This window comes from Chionomys nivalis, chromosome 7 (assembly GCF_950005125.1).
Source record: "Chionomys nivalis chromosome 7, mChiNiv1.1, whole genome shotgun sequence".
Taxonomy (NCBI): Eukaryota; Metazoa; Chordata; class Mammalia; order Rodentia; family Cricetidae; genus Chionomys; species Chionomys nivalis.
The window spans coordinates 5145960-5159814 of record NC_080092.1 but is presented as its reverse complement, the minus strand read 5'-3'; the positions used below and the strand labels follow the sequence as shown (position 1 = coordinate 5159814).

The 13855-nt window shown below is 39.9% G+C and overlaps 1 protein-coding gene across 1 annotated transcript in view; it reads right to left on the bottom strand.

Annotated features, from left to right (window-relative positions):
- Grin2a (glutamate ionotropic receptor NMDA type subunit 2A) overlaps positions 1-13855 on the bottom strand; it is a 421718-nt gene that overhangs the window by 140006 nt on the left and 267857 nt on the right. Inside the window, exon 5 of the mRNA XM_057773629.1 lies at positions 7303-7417. Within this exon, the coding sequence (XP_057629612.1) occupies positions 7303-7417 (115 nt within the window). The remainder of the gene's footprint in view (positions 1-7302; positions 7418-13855) is intronic.

Here is a 13855-nt window from a genome sequence, read left to right as displayed (position 1 = left end):
ATCATCTTTGAATCTCCTGAAAGGAACACAACCTTTTCCTTTAAGGCATGTCTGTTTTTGTCCTGTCTGTATGTGATATAAAGCTTCAAAATGTTTTAAATATCTCCTTAAATTGCTCTTCCAATACATATTCCTTTTCTGTCTATCCTGGGATGCATCACTAGGCTGGACCCTTTCTGCAACATACATAAGTATGAAAACCACATTTCCCACCACCCATTGACTCAGTTTTATTTATTAATTTAAAAATATGAAGATCGCCTGTATGTGCGTATACATGTATGTGTGTTTGCATGTATGTGTGTTTACATGTATGTGTGTTTACCTACATCTATCTTTCACTTAAAAATTATTAAAACCTTAAGTAGCTAATGAAATTGTTCTGAAGGCTTTGGCAGTTGTTAATAAGAAAAAGTTCAGCCCGATGAAATACAGTATATTGCTAAGTCCAATCTAAAGTTCCCATCCTCAGAAATACCTGACCCATATGACCAGGCCAAGGTCACTTCCTCTCTTCTCCGTGATTGATGCTGCAGCCAGTAGAATACAGATAGCACTGTACTAAGGTTGGCTTATTTATAAACTGCATGAGGATACGGATACCTGCAACCCTCACATTTAGTAGCCGATTAGCCCTGGAATTAGCACACGGGATGTTGGCTGTCCTGGATGGATTGCTCATTACATCTCAGGGGAAGTATTGTTTGCAAACATCTCTAGAAGCCCTGGGCTCACCAAGTTCCACAAAATGTAGAAAAAATAGAGAAACAATGACCCAAAAATTCCAATTTTCTGGAGAAAGTTTTCTGAGCTCTGGGTTCTGGAGTGGTGTATGGGCCTACATGAATCTTTGCCAGCTGCACACAAAGGCCCAGAAAACACCAGTTCCCCTCTGAAAGCCCTTAATCTTTCCCATAAAACCCTCATTTCATGCCCTGCTTGCAGTGATGCCATGGGATGATGAGAATAAAGTCCTTCTGTGCCAGAATACCAACTCTGTCCCTGGCAGCCCTGCCCCTCTGCTGACCTGCTGGGGCAGCGTGGTGCTCTGGGAAGCCCGGGAGCACATGTCCTGCTCCACTGGCTTCCTTGTCTTAGAGACAGAAACACAGGGAGTTATTTCTGAATCCCGGATCCCTTGTGTGCCAGGAGAAGAGACCACTGACAGGAACTATTTAGACATGCTAAGCTCAACTGGGCAGCAACTCCCCAGGCTGCCTCTGGGAGTGATTGCTGTATCTCAACAGGAATGTGAGGCTATACAAAGTATTCAAAAGCATTTTTTTTTTTTTGTATCTGGAAATGTAGAATGGCAAAGGCATCTTTCTTTCATTCAGTGTTTTTACCTCTATTGCTGTGACCTACTTGTAATCTGGCTCCTTGGATATGAGCCCAATCCAAAGGCAGCACAGAAATTTCACAATTGTAAGCCAAGCCCAATCCCAGGTTTTCAAGTACAATCAACAAGAATGATTTTGCAGCTTAAAAGTGACCTCTAGGTTATGCCAACAACCTCCCAACTCAGCAACATGTACATTCTCTACCTCTTGCTATGATCACAAAACATCCCATTTGGGTTTTGCAGGTGTCTGTGGAAGGAAAACCTGAAAAATGGGGAGTGAATGAAAGAAGAGATACACAAAAGACAAAGAAACAGAATGTTCAAAGTCCCAGATGCATTAGCAATGCCATATGCTGATGGATTCGTAAAACACTTAACACAGTGAGTGACAGAGTTTATCAGAAGGAAGAGAAGAGAAAACCCAGGGACGGTCAACTAGAAGATAGTGTTTTATTCTTGCAGGCGTAACAGACATGAAGACTCCCACCTCATCAACATCTGCACTCTTCAATCAACTGTCATGAGTATAGAAATTATTCTCTTACTTAGTGATAAACTACAAGGATCAAAAAAGTGCCAGGCACAGAGCAGGCCATGTGCTCATCTGTTAAATGAATGCACAGTGTTTTCAGTCATGTTTCGTAAATCACCAAGAGGAAAAACAGAGCAAGTCAATGATTTGCTCTACTCTAGGTAGTGTTAATCCCTGAATGGGTCATTAATATGAGTCACTAAAATCTGTTGGTTAGTTGTGCTGAGTATCCCCACCTACAGAACTTAACTTTGTAACTCAGGTACAAAGAAAGGCAATAAGTGATCAGAACTTGTTGCCATAGCTGGACGCATTCTAAGAAATGGTAAAGAGTGGAAACTCTTGCCATCACTCTAGAAAATGTTCTAGGTTCCTTTCTTGGCAACAGTTCTTCGTTAAGACAGCAACTGATGTGCTTCTGTCTGACTTCATTACAAAGTTTTACCTTCTTTTGAACTTCATATAAAATGAATAATGCATTATAATATTTTGTTTCTGTCTCCTTTGGTCTAACATAATGCTTTTTAGTTATCTCCATTATTAGACATGATAAAAATTCCTTCCTTCTTCTTAATAAAAAGCAGCCAATTTTGTGAATATGCTATATTTAATTTATTCATTTCCTTATAGACATACCTTAGGTTATTTCTGAAGTTTTCTGTATAAATAAAATTTCATTAGCAATATCATACACATGAATGCTTGGATATATATTATATATGTGTGTGTGTATATATATATATAGATATATGTGTATATATATATATATATATATATATATATATATATATATATATCTTTAGTATTATAACTAGGAATGGAACTCCTGGGTGGTAAGGTCTGTATGTATTATGCATGTTTCTCTTTATAAAACCCAAACCAAACAATTTCCCTTGTTGGTGGCAATTTAGTCAGTGTATGAGACTATGCCATCACTAGAAAATAACACCGTCATTATTTATATTAATACCCACTAAGTGGGTATAAATGTGAATCCTAGGAATTATTTTAATTTGCTGACCCTATGATGGGGGTATAATCAGGGGCAGAGCATTTGCCTAACATGTAAAACTAACTGGTTCAGTCTTCATCACAACACACACACACAGACACACAGATTTATATTCTCTTCAAGAACAGTGATATTAAGCATTTCCCTGAATGTATAGACATTTGAATAGTATCTTTTATGAACCATCTAAGACAATTTCTATTTTTATTAATACTGTTGATCATTTTATTATTTATTTGTAAGTTATTTACATATTCTAAATGTGTATCCTTCATAACATACAGATATTATATCTTCCAAATTGTATTTTGTCTTTTTCATTTCTAAAAATGCCTTTATATAAACAAAACACTTTTTATATTTTGAAAGATTGCAGTTTTATGCTTGCTGGATGTTAAGAAATCTGTTGTCAGACTGAGTCAGTTATATTCTGGAATATATATTACTATATGTGCATGTAACAACAATTAACGAAAAAAGAGGCTATGAATTTGAAACAGAGCTAGGAGGTATATATGGGAGGGTTTAGATGGAGTAAGGGGAAGGGACAAATGGTGTAATTATATTATAATCTCAAAAATAAAAGGAAAAAAAGAAAACTGAGGTCCCCTTGAGCCTTCCAAATCCTCCTTCATCATCTCCTGGAAACATTCTGATTTTAGTTTTAACATAATCCTACAATTTATTTCAAGTAGTTTTTGTACATAGTATAAGTAAGTGGTCCAGGTTTATTCTTAGCTCCTTCTGGCCCCTGAGCTGACATGATGCCATTCATTAGAGTCTTACAACTCTCTTCTCATCGTCAGCCAGTATCACTTCCCAGTGCATTTTCAGATCTGTCTTCCCTGTTTCATCATTTGATAAGATATTAGCTGTAGAGGGTCTTGTGGGCATAAAATGGCCACTGCCCTTGTGATCTCACAGCAGCTGTGGCTGCCTGCACAAGACCGGAACAAGGTCAAACCAGTCAACAGTCCATCATGGATGGGGGAGGGGCTTGTGAGTCCCCATCCCTAGCTAAAGAGACAGTGACAAGTGATGGCTGCCTAGGGATAAAGAGTTAGTTTTCTTTAGGGGTGTGGTCCCATGGATGTGTATAGGAGTAACACTAATTAGGTTTAGTAGGCAATAAAGATTAAAATTAAAAATAAAGTTAAAAACAGGATGTGAAATTGAGACAGAGACATGTAGGGGACATAGAAGAATCCAGAGGGGTTGGGGTGAATATGATCAAAATACATACTATTCATGCATAAATGATGTAAGTGGGTCTTCTTTCTATGTGTTACTTTCATTGGTTAATTAATAAAGAAACTGCTTGGCCTGATAGGTCAGAAGATAGGTGGGTGGAGTAGACAGAACAGAAGGCTGGGAGAAAGAAAGCAGAGTCAGGCAGTCACCATGAACCTCTGGCCCAAGATGGACGTAGGTTAGAATCTTCCCGATAAGCCACCATCTCGTGGTGCTACACAGATTACTAGATATGTTTTAAAGCAAGATATGAGAGTGATCCAAGAAGAGGCTAGATATAATGGGCCAGGCAGTGTTTAAAAGAATACAGTTTCCATGTAATTATTTTGGGTAAAACTAGCCGGGTGGCAGGAAGTGGCCCGTTGCTCCTATTTTTACACATAAAATTCTTAAAAAATGAAAATAATATTATATTATAAAAGATACTAGCTATAGGATTCCCATAGATAGCCTATGTCAGAGTGTGGAATTAATTGGCCTTCTTATCAAGATGGATAGTGAATTTTGTCAACTGTGTTTTCTGCATCTGTTGAAATAACTATATAATTTTCCCCTTTATTCAGTTAATATGGTAAATTACATCAATTTAGTTTTTGAATGTGAAGCCAATATTACATTCCTAAAATAAACCCCTCTTCTCTATGATGCATTATCTTTTTAGGCAACATTATTGCCTGTGATTAGTAAGATGGTGAAAATCTGTGTACATCAGTTACTTATTTTTTAAACATTTGATTGAATTCACATTGAAGCCATCTGGACAGTAGAAAATGGGAGCAATGCAAATAAATTACTTTTTCCCACCAAAAAAAGGAAGTTTTCTGTTACATATTTAACTTCCTAGCAATATAAACTATTCAGGTGTCTGACTTCTTCCCAATTCAGTTTGGGAAAACCATGTTCCTCTGAAGTATTTTTCCAGTTTAACAATACTGTCAAACTTGTTGGGATAAATTTTATGTGATGTTCCTCTTTACTACTTAGAAATGGTAAGGTCTGTAGAGGCATCATCTTTGTGTTTTAGTATTAACTATTTGTTTCCCTTTTTGCCTAATCACTATTGCAATGGATTTTATTAATGTTTTCCTAAAGGCTGGGTTCTAAATTGTTGACTTTCAATCTTGTATCTCTTATTTTCCTTTTTCATCATTTGGGTTCTTTCTTTAGCTTCCTATGTGCTGTAAGACTGAGAAACAGAGACAGTGGGATAAGGTTGGTCTTCCTGTGCAATCTGATAGGGTCGTGATCTGCAGACCTTCTGGTTCAACCTCCCAGTGATGGGATTATACAGATATGTCACTATCTTTCTCTTTTTTTCCAGGATAAATTATGGACTTTATAATTTGTCTTTTTTTAAAGATCTATTTTGTTTTTATTTATGTGCATGTATCTGTGTCTGTGTGGATGTGTGAGTGAATACCCAAGGAATCCAATAGAAAGGTACATGGTAGCTGGGAGCTGGAGCTACAGAGAGTTACAAACTGAGCCATGAGCGCTGGGAACTAAATTCTAGTCCTCTGGAAGAGCAGCAAGTGTTCTCACCCACAGACCCATCTCCCCAGCTCCACAATTCCCTTTAATTATAATGAACTGCAGTCATAAATTTCCCTCCTAAGACATATTCACCTTTACTCTTCCAGTTTTGGTATGTTGTGTTTTTATTTCCATTCTGCTTAAAATACTTTCTACTATCTTTTATTTCTCCTTTGACCTAAAATTTAAGTAGACATTTGTCATAATTTCCAAACAAGCATTTACTGGATATATCTTTATTGCTGAATTTTATTTGAATACTTCTGTTATTAGAAGGTTTATTTGATAGCATTTCAATTTATTCAAATATGAGACTCATTTTAGATTCTGAACACAGTCTGCCTTGGTGAATTTTGGACACGTTCTTGGAGGAACACATATTTGTCGCTGGTGAGTGGAGCAGGCAATGTTTTCCTGGGCTGCCTTGTTGCCCTTTAGGAGACTGTCACTGGGCCCCGCAATGGCTCCTGTGCATAGAGCATTTCCTCCTCCTCACCGCCCTGTGCCTTCCTCCTCTCTAGAGTTTCTCCCTCGTTCATTCCATGTGCAAAGCAAAGATAAACCTCAAGATGCCAATAACATTTAGAAACAAGGCATATCTTGTCAAAGGCTAGTCAACAATACCATTTTAAACTTTGGCCGTTTTTAAATTTTATTTTTCTTTTTATAACTCCCTAATACCAATTAATGCTGCCTATATATGCATGGGTGTGCTGGGGTCCACTGGGGCATGGGCAAGCTACTAGTGACCACATCCCATGCAGCTCTCGATGTTCCTCATCTAGGAGTAGGGCCTCAGGCGCCTCTCCCTCGTCTATGCTGGCCTGTTAGCTGGCTTGATCTTATGTGGAGCTTATGCAGGCAACCACAGCTGCTAGGAGTTCACACATCCAACAACCACGATTCATGTTCAGAAGACAGCATTTCACAGGACTCTTCTCTCTCCTCTGGCCCTTACCCTTTCTCTGCCTCTTCTTGCATGATTGTCCGGGGACTTGACCCTGTCATTGCACTCTTTATGTAGTAGTGTGGGGATTGCCTTGGTAGTTGGGATATGGAGAATAAGGTGTGCCACTAGGGCAGGTATCATTGTCTCTGAGAATTTAGTAGATTCTATGAAGCCTCTCTTCTGTGACGCAGGCTGTGCCAGTATATGGGGTGATTTTTTTCTTTACATACTGACTTTTCAGAACTAATATGACATGTTCTTTTTTAAAGACATATATGCTCCCTCTCCTCAGTATGATTTTCAGGAAGAAAGGATATGTCAAAGTTTTAAAAGCTAGTTTACTTGGAGCAAAAGACTAAGTAAATTAAAATACAGACTGTTTCACAAAATGGCAAAAGGCGAACATGGTAATGCTTAGCAGACTCAAGAAAATCAGTGTGATCTTTGCTATAGTGGAATTCGCTACCGCTTTTCTGTAACTGGAGCTTAACCATTTTTACATTGTCCTAAATCTGTCCAGAACTATGGGACCTGAGAACAGCACACAACTATAAGTGCATTCCTATACATTCCTATACATTTGCACCTGCCTGGTCATCAGAAAGGCTGGCCCTGGGCTTTGGAAGGGAGCTCCGAGCCACTGCACAGGACGTGCTCCACCCCCGCATTCTGCACACACTCACCTTTTCCCACTCTCGGTCCTTGTTCAGCACAATCACCACCAGCCTGGGGTGCACCTGATAGCCTTCTTCAGTGAAGGACAAGTCTTTGCCATCCCATGTCACATTGACCATAAATCTAGATGGAGGAAGAAAGAAAGAGACAATTTAGGGAAGACTTAAAGAGGCATCCAGCAAAGGAGGGCATGCTACCATCAGCACACTATTACAGCATAAGTATGAACAACCACTGCTTACCATCATACAGAGCCTCCAGCTGTGGGCCTATTGGTACCTATGGAGGCACTGCTAATTACACACACTCCAGTCCACCATCCTGCACTCATTTTCAAAATTCCAGTCCTGTATCTAGGCATTAATAATTAACATTTTAATACTTTTGACTACCAAATCATTGACCTGGGTTCACATGGTCTTCTTATATGAGAAGCTGAACGTGTATCATTCTCTCCCCGCACCATCTCTCTCTCTCTCTCTCTCTCTCTCTCTCTCTCTCTCTCTCTCTCTCTCCTCTCTCTGCATGTCTGTGCACGCATGGATGCCCACACACAGGTGGGTGACCACAGAGGTTAGAAGAAAAAAAGGGTGTTGGATCACAAGAACAGGGATTGCAAGTAGTAGTGAGATTGTGTATCCTGGGAACTAAATTCAGCTCCTCAGCAGGAACATCACTGCACTCTCCCTCTAGCCCTTTGTATTCTATTCTCTTTCTATAGGTTCCCCAGAAAGAAACTGCTTCCTCAAAAACTACACAGCTTTAGCTTCAAAGAAATGATAGTCCATCTGTTTATTACTCATTTGGCTAATATTTATTTGCTACCTGTCAGGGCTTAGCTAGTTGGGTGAAGATTAAAAGGAAACAGGTGTGATCCCTGCTCTCATGAGGTTTATAGACTAAGGGAAAGGGCATATATGAGCTGATTAACTACAAATCTCTGACATGCTACAAGAAATAGGATATGGGGCTGAGGAAATGGTTCAGTTGGCAAAGTGTTAGCTAGGTAAACATTAGGACCTGAGTTCTGACCTCCTGCATCCCATGAAAAGACTGTGCATGGGTGCACATGCCTGTGACCCTAGTGCTATAGAAGTGGAAATGGGATGGCCCCAGGTAATCTGGTTCAGTTAAAGTCTTCAGGGTCAGTAAGAGACTCTGTCTCAAAAATTACATGGTGAGTAACTGAGGAAGATACCCAATGTCCTTTGGCCTCTACATACACGCACACACAAACACACACAAGCACACACACGCACACACACATGCATACACACATGCACACACACACACACCTTTTTAAACAGAGAAAAAGAAAGGTATATTATTGGAAAGCAAAAAAAAAAAGAGAAAATAAACCCCCAAAATATGTTTTGATCTATGGGGTATGTCAGCATTGTTTATGTAAAAGAAACTGGGAATAGGTTAATGGAACAAGGAATGCACAAGTTTGTGGTACATACAAGACATCAGATACAGGTGTTTGGAGTTGAAAGAGAAATGTGGCATTGAGAGGGTGGATGAAGCTTTGCTGGCATGTTCAATTTTGTCTTTATCTTAAAATGAGAAGCCATTGAAGGTTTTTAATCAAGGGAGTGGCATAGCACTTTAGTAATATCATTGTAAGGTGGCATAGAAACCAGTCAAGGAGACCAGATACAGGGTGCTGTTTACAGGACTATGTTATTCCTTCAATCAAGATGGAAGACAGGGGTGGCTTTGACCAAGGTAGTTGCCAAAGAAGAAAAAAAGAAGGAGGAAAAGGATGAAGAGCAGCGGAAAGAGGACAAAAGAAAACTGAATATTAACAAGATCCAGAGGTGTGTTCTAGGTAAGCATGGAGTAGAAAGTCATCAAGGACCTGTGTCATAGCCATAAGATCAACTCTGACCTGGGCATGTTTATTGCAGGGGACATCTGTCTGCTTAATAATGTTGGTTCCCTCTCTACTCTGTTCCTCTAAATTCTCTTGCATCTGATCAAGTTGAACTCCAGTGGGAATACACAGCATGGTTCATCACCAGAACTAGAATGCAAAGGTACCCCAGGGCTTCCATATCTCCATGGATCTTGAGATGGATGTGATGTTACATATGACTGAGGGCCAGCAGCATGTCTCGGAAGGTAAAGAGACTTGCCACCAAACTTGGAGTAGGACTCCTGTTGTGGAAGGAAAGAACCAGCTCCTGAAAGTTGTCCTCTGACCTCCACACACTATGACATATGTGCACCCACACATGCACGCAATAAAACGGGAAAATTAAGAAAACATGACTTTGAACCCTCACAGACACTACCTAAAAATAGTACAATGGACTGAAACATTTGAAAACTGCATCAGAAAAAGAAGGCACGGAAGCATTCTCTGGCTCAACAGTCACTTCATCTAAAGCAGATAAAGAAAGTATTTAAGGAGAAAACAAAACTACAAAGTTCCAAAAAAGAGACTGGCCTAGTGAGCCACAGGCCCACCTCTCCTTTTCTATAGTGCAGAAGTGACCACATAGGAGAGACCAGAGCGCCGTGGACAAGTTGAAAAACAGGGGCATGGTGAAGAGTGGTCTTGTGTATTCATCTCATGAGCCATCGGCATCACTAAAAGTAGTGCTCTTGGGGCTGGATGACTCAGTAGTTAAGAGCTCTCAAGGTTCTTCCAGAAGACTCAAGTTTGGTTCCTAGAACCCACATCAGGCAGCTCACAACTGCCTGCAACTCCAGCTGCAGGGCATCACATACTCTCTTCTGGCCTCTGAGGGCCCCCGCATGTGGATAAGCATAGAAACACATACACACACTCATAAATTAAAATAATAATTATCTTTAAACATCATATTCTCAGCAACAAGCTAACGATGTGAAAAAACGTACTCAGGATTAAATGTTAAAAGAATAGAAAAGAGGGTTAAGAAGAGAGTCTGCCTATGCATGGAAGGGTTGCGGGTACTCTCCACTTCCCCTGTTCCCTTTTATTCTTCCAATTATTTGCAATCAAACACTTCAGCAGAAACACTGTTTTTAAAAAAGGCAGATCAATCACTGCTCTACTGGAGGCATTTGTGGTGTCTATGACAATTTGCTAGAAGACATTTTCCTTGTGTATGTACATGTGTGAATGGATCTGTGTGCACATGTGTGTGGAGGTCAGAGAACAACCTTGATGTCATTCCTCAGGAATGCCGCCCACCTTGTGCTCTAAGATAGGGTCTCTCACTGGCTTGAAGCTTGCCAAGTAGGCTAGGCTGGCTGACGAGCAAACCCGGGAAGCTGCTTGGCTCTGCCTCCCCAGTGCTGGGATTTCAAGTGTGCTGTAATGTCTGGCACTTTTACATGGGTTCTGATGGTCAAACTTAGATGCTTGTGTTTGTAAGACAAACTCCTTACCAACTAAGCCACCTCAGCAAACCTAGAAAGGTATTTTTTTCTGATTCAACAACTGTTTATTATGAGTCTCTTTTGTGTCTGGCTTTATAGTGAATCCTATTGGTGCAGAATTAAAGGAACACTGACTCTCTACCCTCTGGCCAACCCTTCCCATAATTCATAGACAAAGGCACATCAATGGCAGAATGACAGATGGAGAATGTGAAAGTTGCAAAAACAGATGAGGAGCCCCTAGCTCAACATGGAATGTCTGAGCAACCCTTCTGGGCGATATTGAAGACAACAGGAGAGGCAGACAGAAGCATTTCTGTCAGAGAAGTTACCAGCTGAGACAGTGATGCTCCGGGAGAAGCAGGAAGCAGCTTTAGGGAGCTGATCGAGTCAACCTGTGAAGGACTCCAACAATGGATCATGGGGCCCTTTATGGCATGCCAAAGCACTGGGAGTTTGTGTAGAAGCCACGAAACCATGGCAAAGGTTTCCACTGGGAAACCATGAAAGGACGGTTGTAAGCAGAGAAGCATTCGGGTTTGTCACTGGCAGAAAAGACATGCAAAGTCTCTGCACTGGAGGGACTTCAACGTTTTTGTTCATGGATTGAACCCTGTTCACCAGTTATGCAGTGGAGACTTGTTTGCTCTTTGATGGTTCTTGGCTGGATATGCTGAGCTAAGAAGAGACACATAGGAACATTTAGGGAACATTCCATTTCACACCCTCTGTGCATAGGACTCATGAAAAGATTTTGAGTAGACCATAGAATTAGAGGAACACTGGACTTTCATTAAATTCTTCATTGTCAGCAGGCTTTCAAAGTAACTAATTGGGAGCTAAATTAGGCTACTTTTATCTTCCAAGGAGAAGTTTGGTTTCATTTCTCATAATTATTTTCAGTCCTATCTAATTGCCTGGCATACAGAAGGCACCCAGTTGATGCTTGACGGCTAAGACTATTGACGCATCCTCGTAAAATGTGTCATCCATCCATCAATGCATTTAGTCATACATAATTGCATTCATCACCCTCAAATACATTTGCCCATCCATCCATAAGCCCATCAATACACTTATTCATCTGTTTGTCTATCTACTAGTTCATCCATCTGCCTATACATCAACACATTATCTATTCATAGCCCATCAATAATTCATTAATATATTCATTATTCCATCCAATAGAAACATTTGAGGATATACTATGTATGAGGTGTGCTTTGTGTCATAGAGTCTGCTAAGAAAGTAATACAAAAACAACCATACAGTTTACAAGGTTGGTGAGGAAGTCACAACAAAATAAAAAATAACAATAAAGAATGACAAATACAAAATGAACGAAGTTTATTGGTTAAGCTGATAATGTGCATAAAGTAAACTGTGGTAAATTCTATTGCAACTCCAGGGATAGAATTAGGAGACAAAAAAAAAAATTAGGAGACAAAGTAGAAAATGTTTGGGCCATGTAAAGAAAGAGCGGGCGTCAGGCAGACAGACAATAGGATATAGCAACAACAGTTTGCATGGAGAAAACTGCATAGTCAGAAGCAGAGAGATGACGCTTCGTAATTCATTTGATCAGAGTTAGACACAGGTCCAAAGGATTGGGAGATGGGGTATGGGGGCAGAGAGTGACTTGAGATCTGAAACTAGGGGCAGAAGAAAATGTTTCATCAGCGGTACTAAGGCAGAAAGAGTAAGTTCTCACAGCACAAAAAAACCCAGATGGGACGAGGGAGTAATTGAGGCAAGGAAAAGGGCTAAGGAAAGGGTGTTTGGGGTGAAATGATCACACCAACAGGCCAATAGCTGCAATATAGGATTTGTTGAACTGCAGTGTAACTGCTGTAAACATGAGCCAAACTAGAAAACAAACACACAAAAAACGAGCCACTTAGGAACTTTCTGTGCCTCACACCCCAAACTCATAGGTAGGATGACCAGTTCATAGAGATAGTTCTAGTTCATAATCTAAATGTTTATACATTTTATCAAAAGGTTTGCAAATACAGTGCTTATTTTCTATTTAGAGATTGCTACCGGTTGAATTTTGCCTGTCTTCCACAAAGACACAACATGCTAAAAGACTGAATCCCTGGGTACCACAATTGAAGCATGGAGAAGCTTTGAAAGTGGTACCTACTAAGACATAGGTAGGTAATTGGAGGATGCCCTGAGGAGGACGCCCTGTTCCTTCCATTCTTTCATCTTCTTAGCAAGAGGTAAGCACTTTTCTCTTCCACGTATTCCTGCCATGATATGATACTTCACTATGGACCTAAAACTTAACTTCCCAAACAGATTCCCAACCTGAGAGCAAATAAACTTTTCTTCTTCACGAGCTGTTTAAAGGAAAACTGACTAACAGTGGATCAGGGAATAAGAAGATTTCCGTTTTGGCATAGGCAGTTGGTCCCCGGGAGAAGCATTTGCAGGTTACATTATGTAATCCTAGCATCACACACATCATTTTAAGCAAGAGGCCAGAATGGGCCGCCATCTTTATTTGGATTTATCTGTTGAATCTACTTAAATCTTTTATTTCTCATCTTGATTCCTTACACACCATTCCTTTCCCTCCATTTCCCAATCAGATAAGGTGCAATTAGCAGGCTGACCATTCCAATTTGGCAAATCAGCTTTGGAATATATAAAAATAACCATACAGAAATCCACCTGTCCCAATTTTTACTGTGTTTCCTTAAAATTCAGTATTCTAGACAGCAGCTCCAAGCACTAAATGTTAATATCGCCTCTTTCTGTCTAGCTCCTGTCTTTAGTCCTTTGGGAGGGGAAAAAAGCTCTAATAGAAATTTCTGCTGAACACCAATTTCATTATGAAGTTGGCAGGGAGCAAGTACCTATTACCTTCAATTCCTCCATCCAGTTTCTAGGAAGGACAGTCCATATTTCCTTAGGTTTTCCTCCCACTTAAACTGACACTAGAGCAAAATTCTTTATCTAAGGAGATACTATTATATACTGCTTTGCTTTGTCCCCATTATTACCTGCTGAGCACTTGTATTAAACAGTAAAATCATATCACTGTCTTGCTTATCAAAATTGATTACACACCTTTAGCAACCAGATAAACATACTAGAAACCCTGGTGGCTGCTAAGCTTCAAATTACATCTTCAATATTTCCATCAGGAGCAATAAATACAAGAAAGCACACGAACAAAAT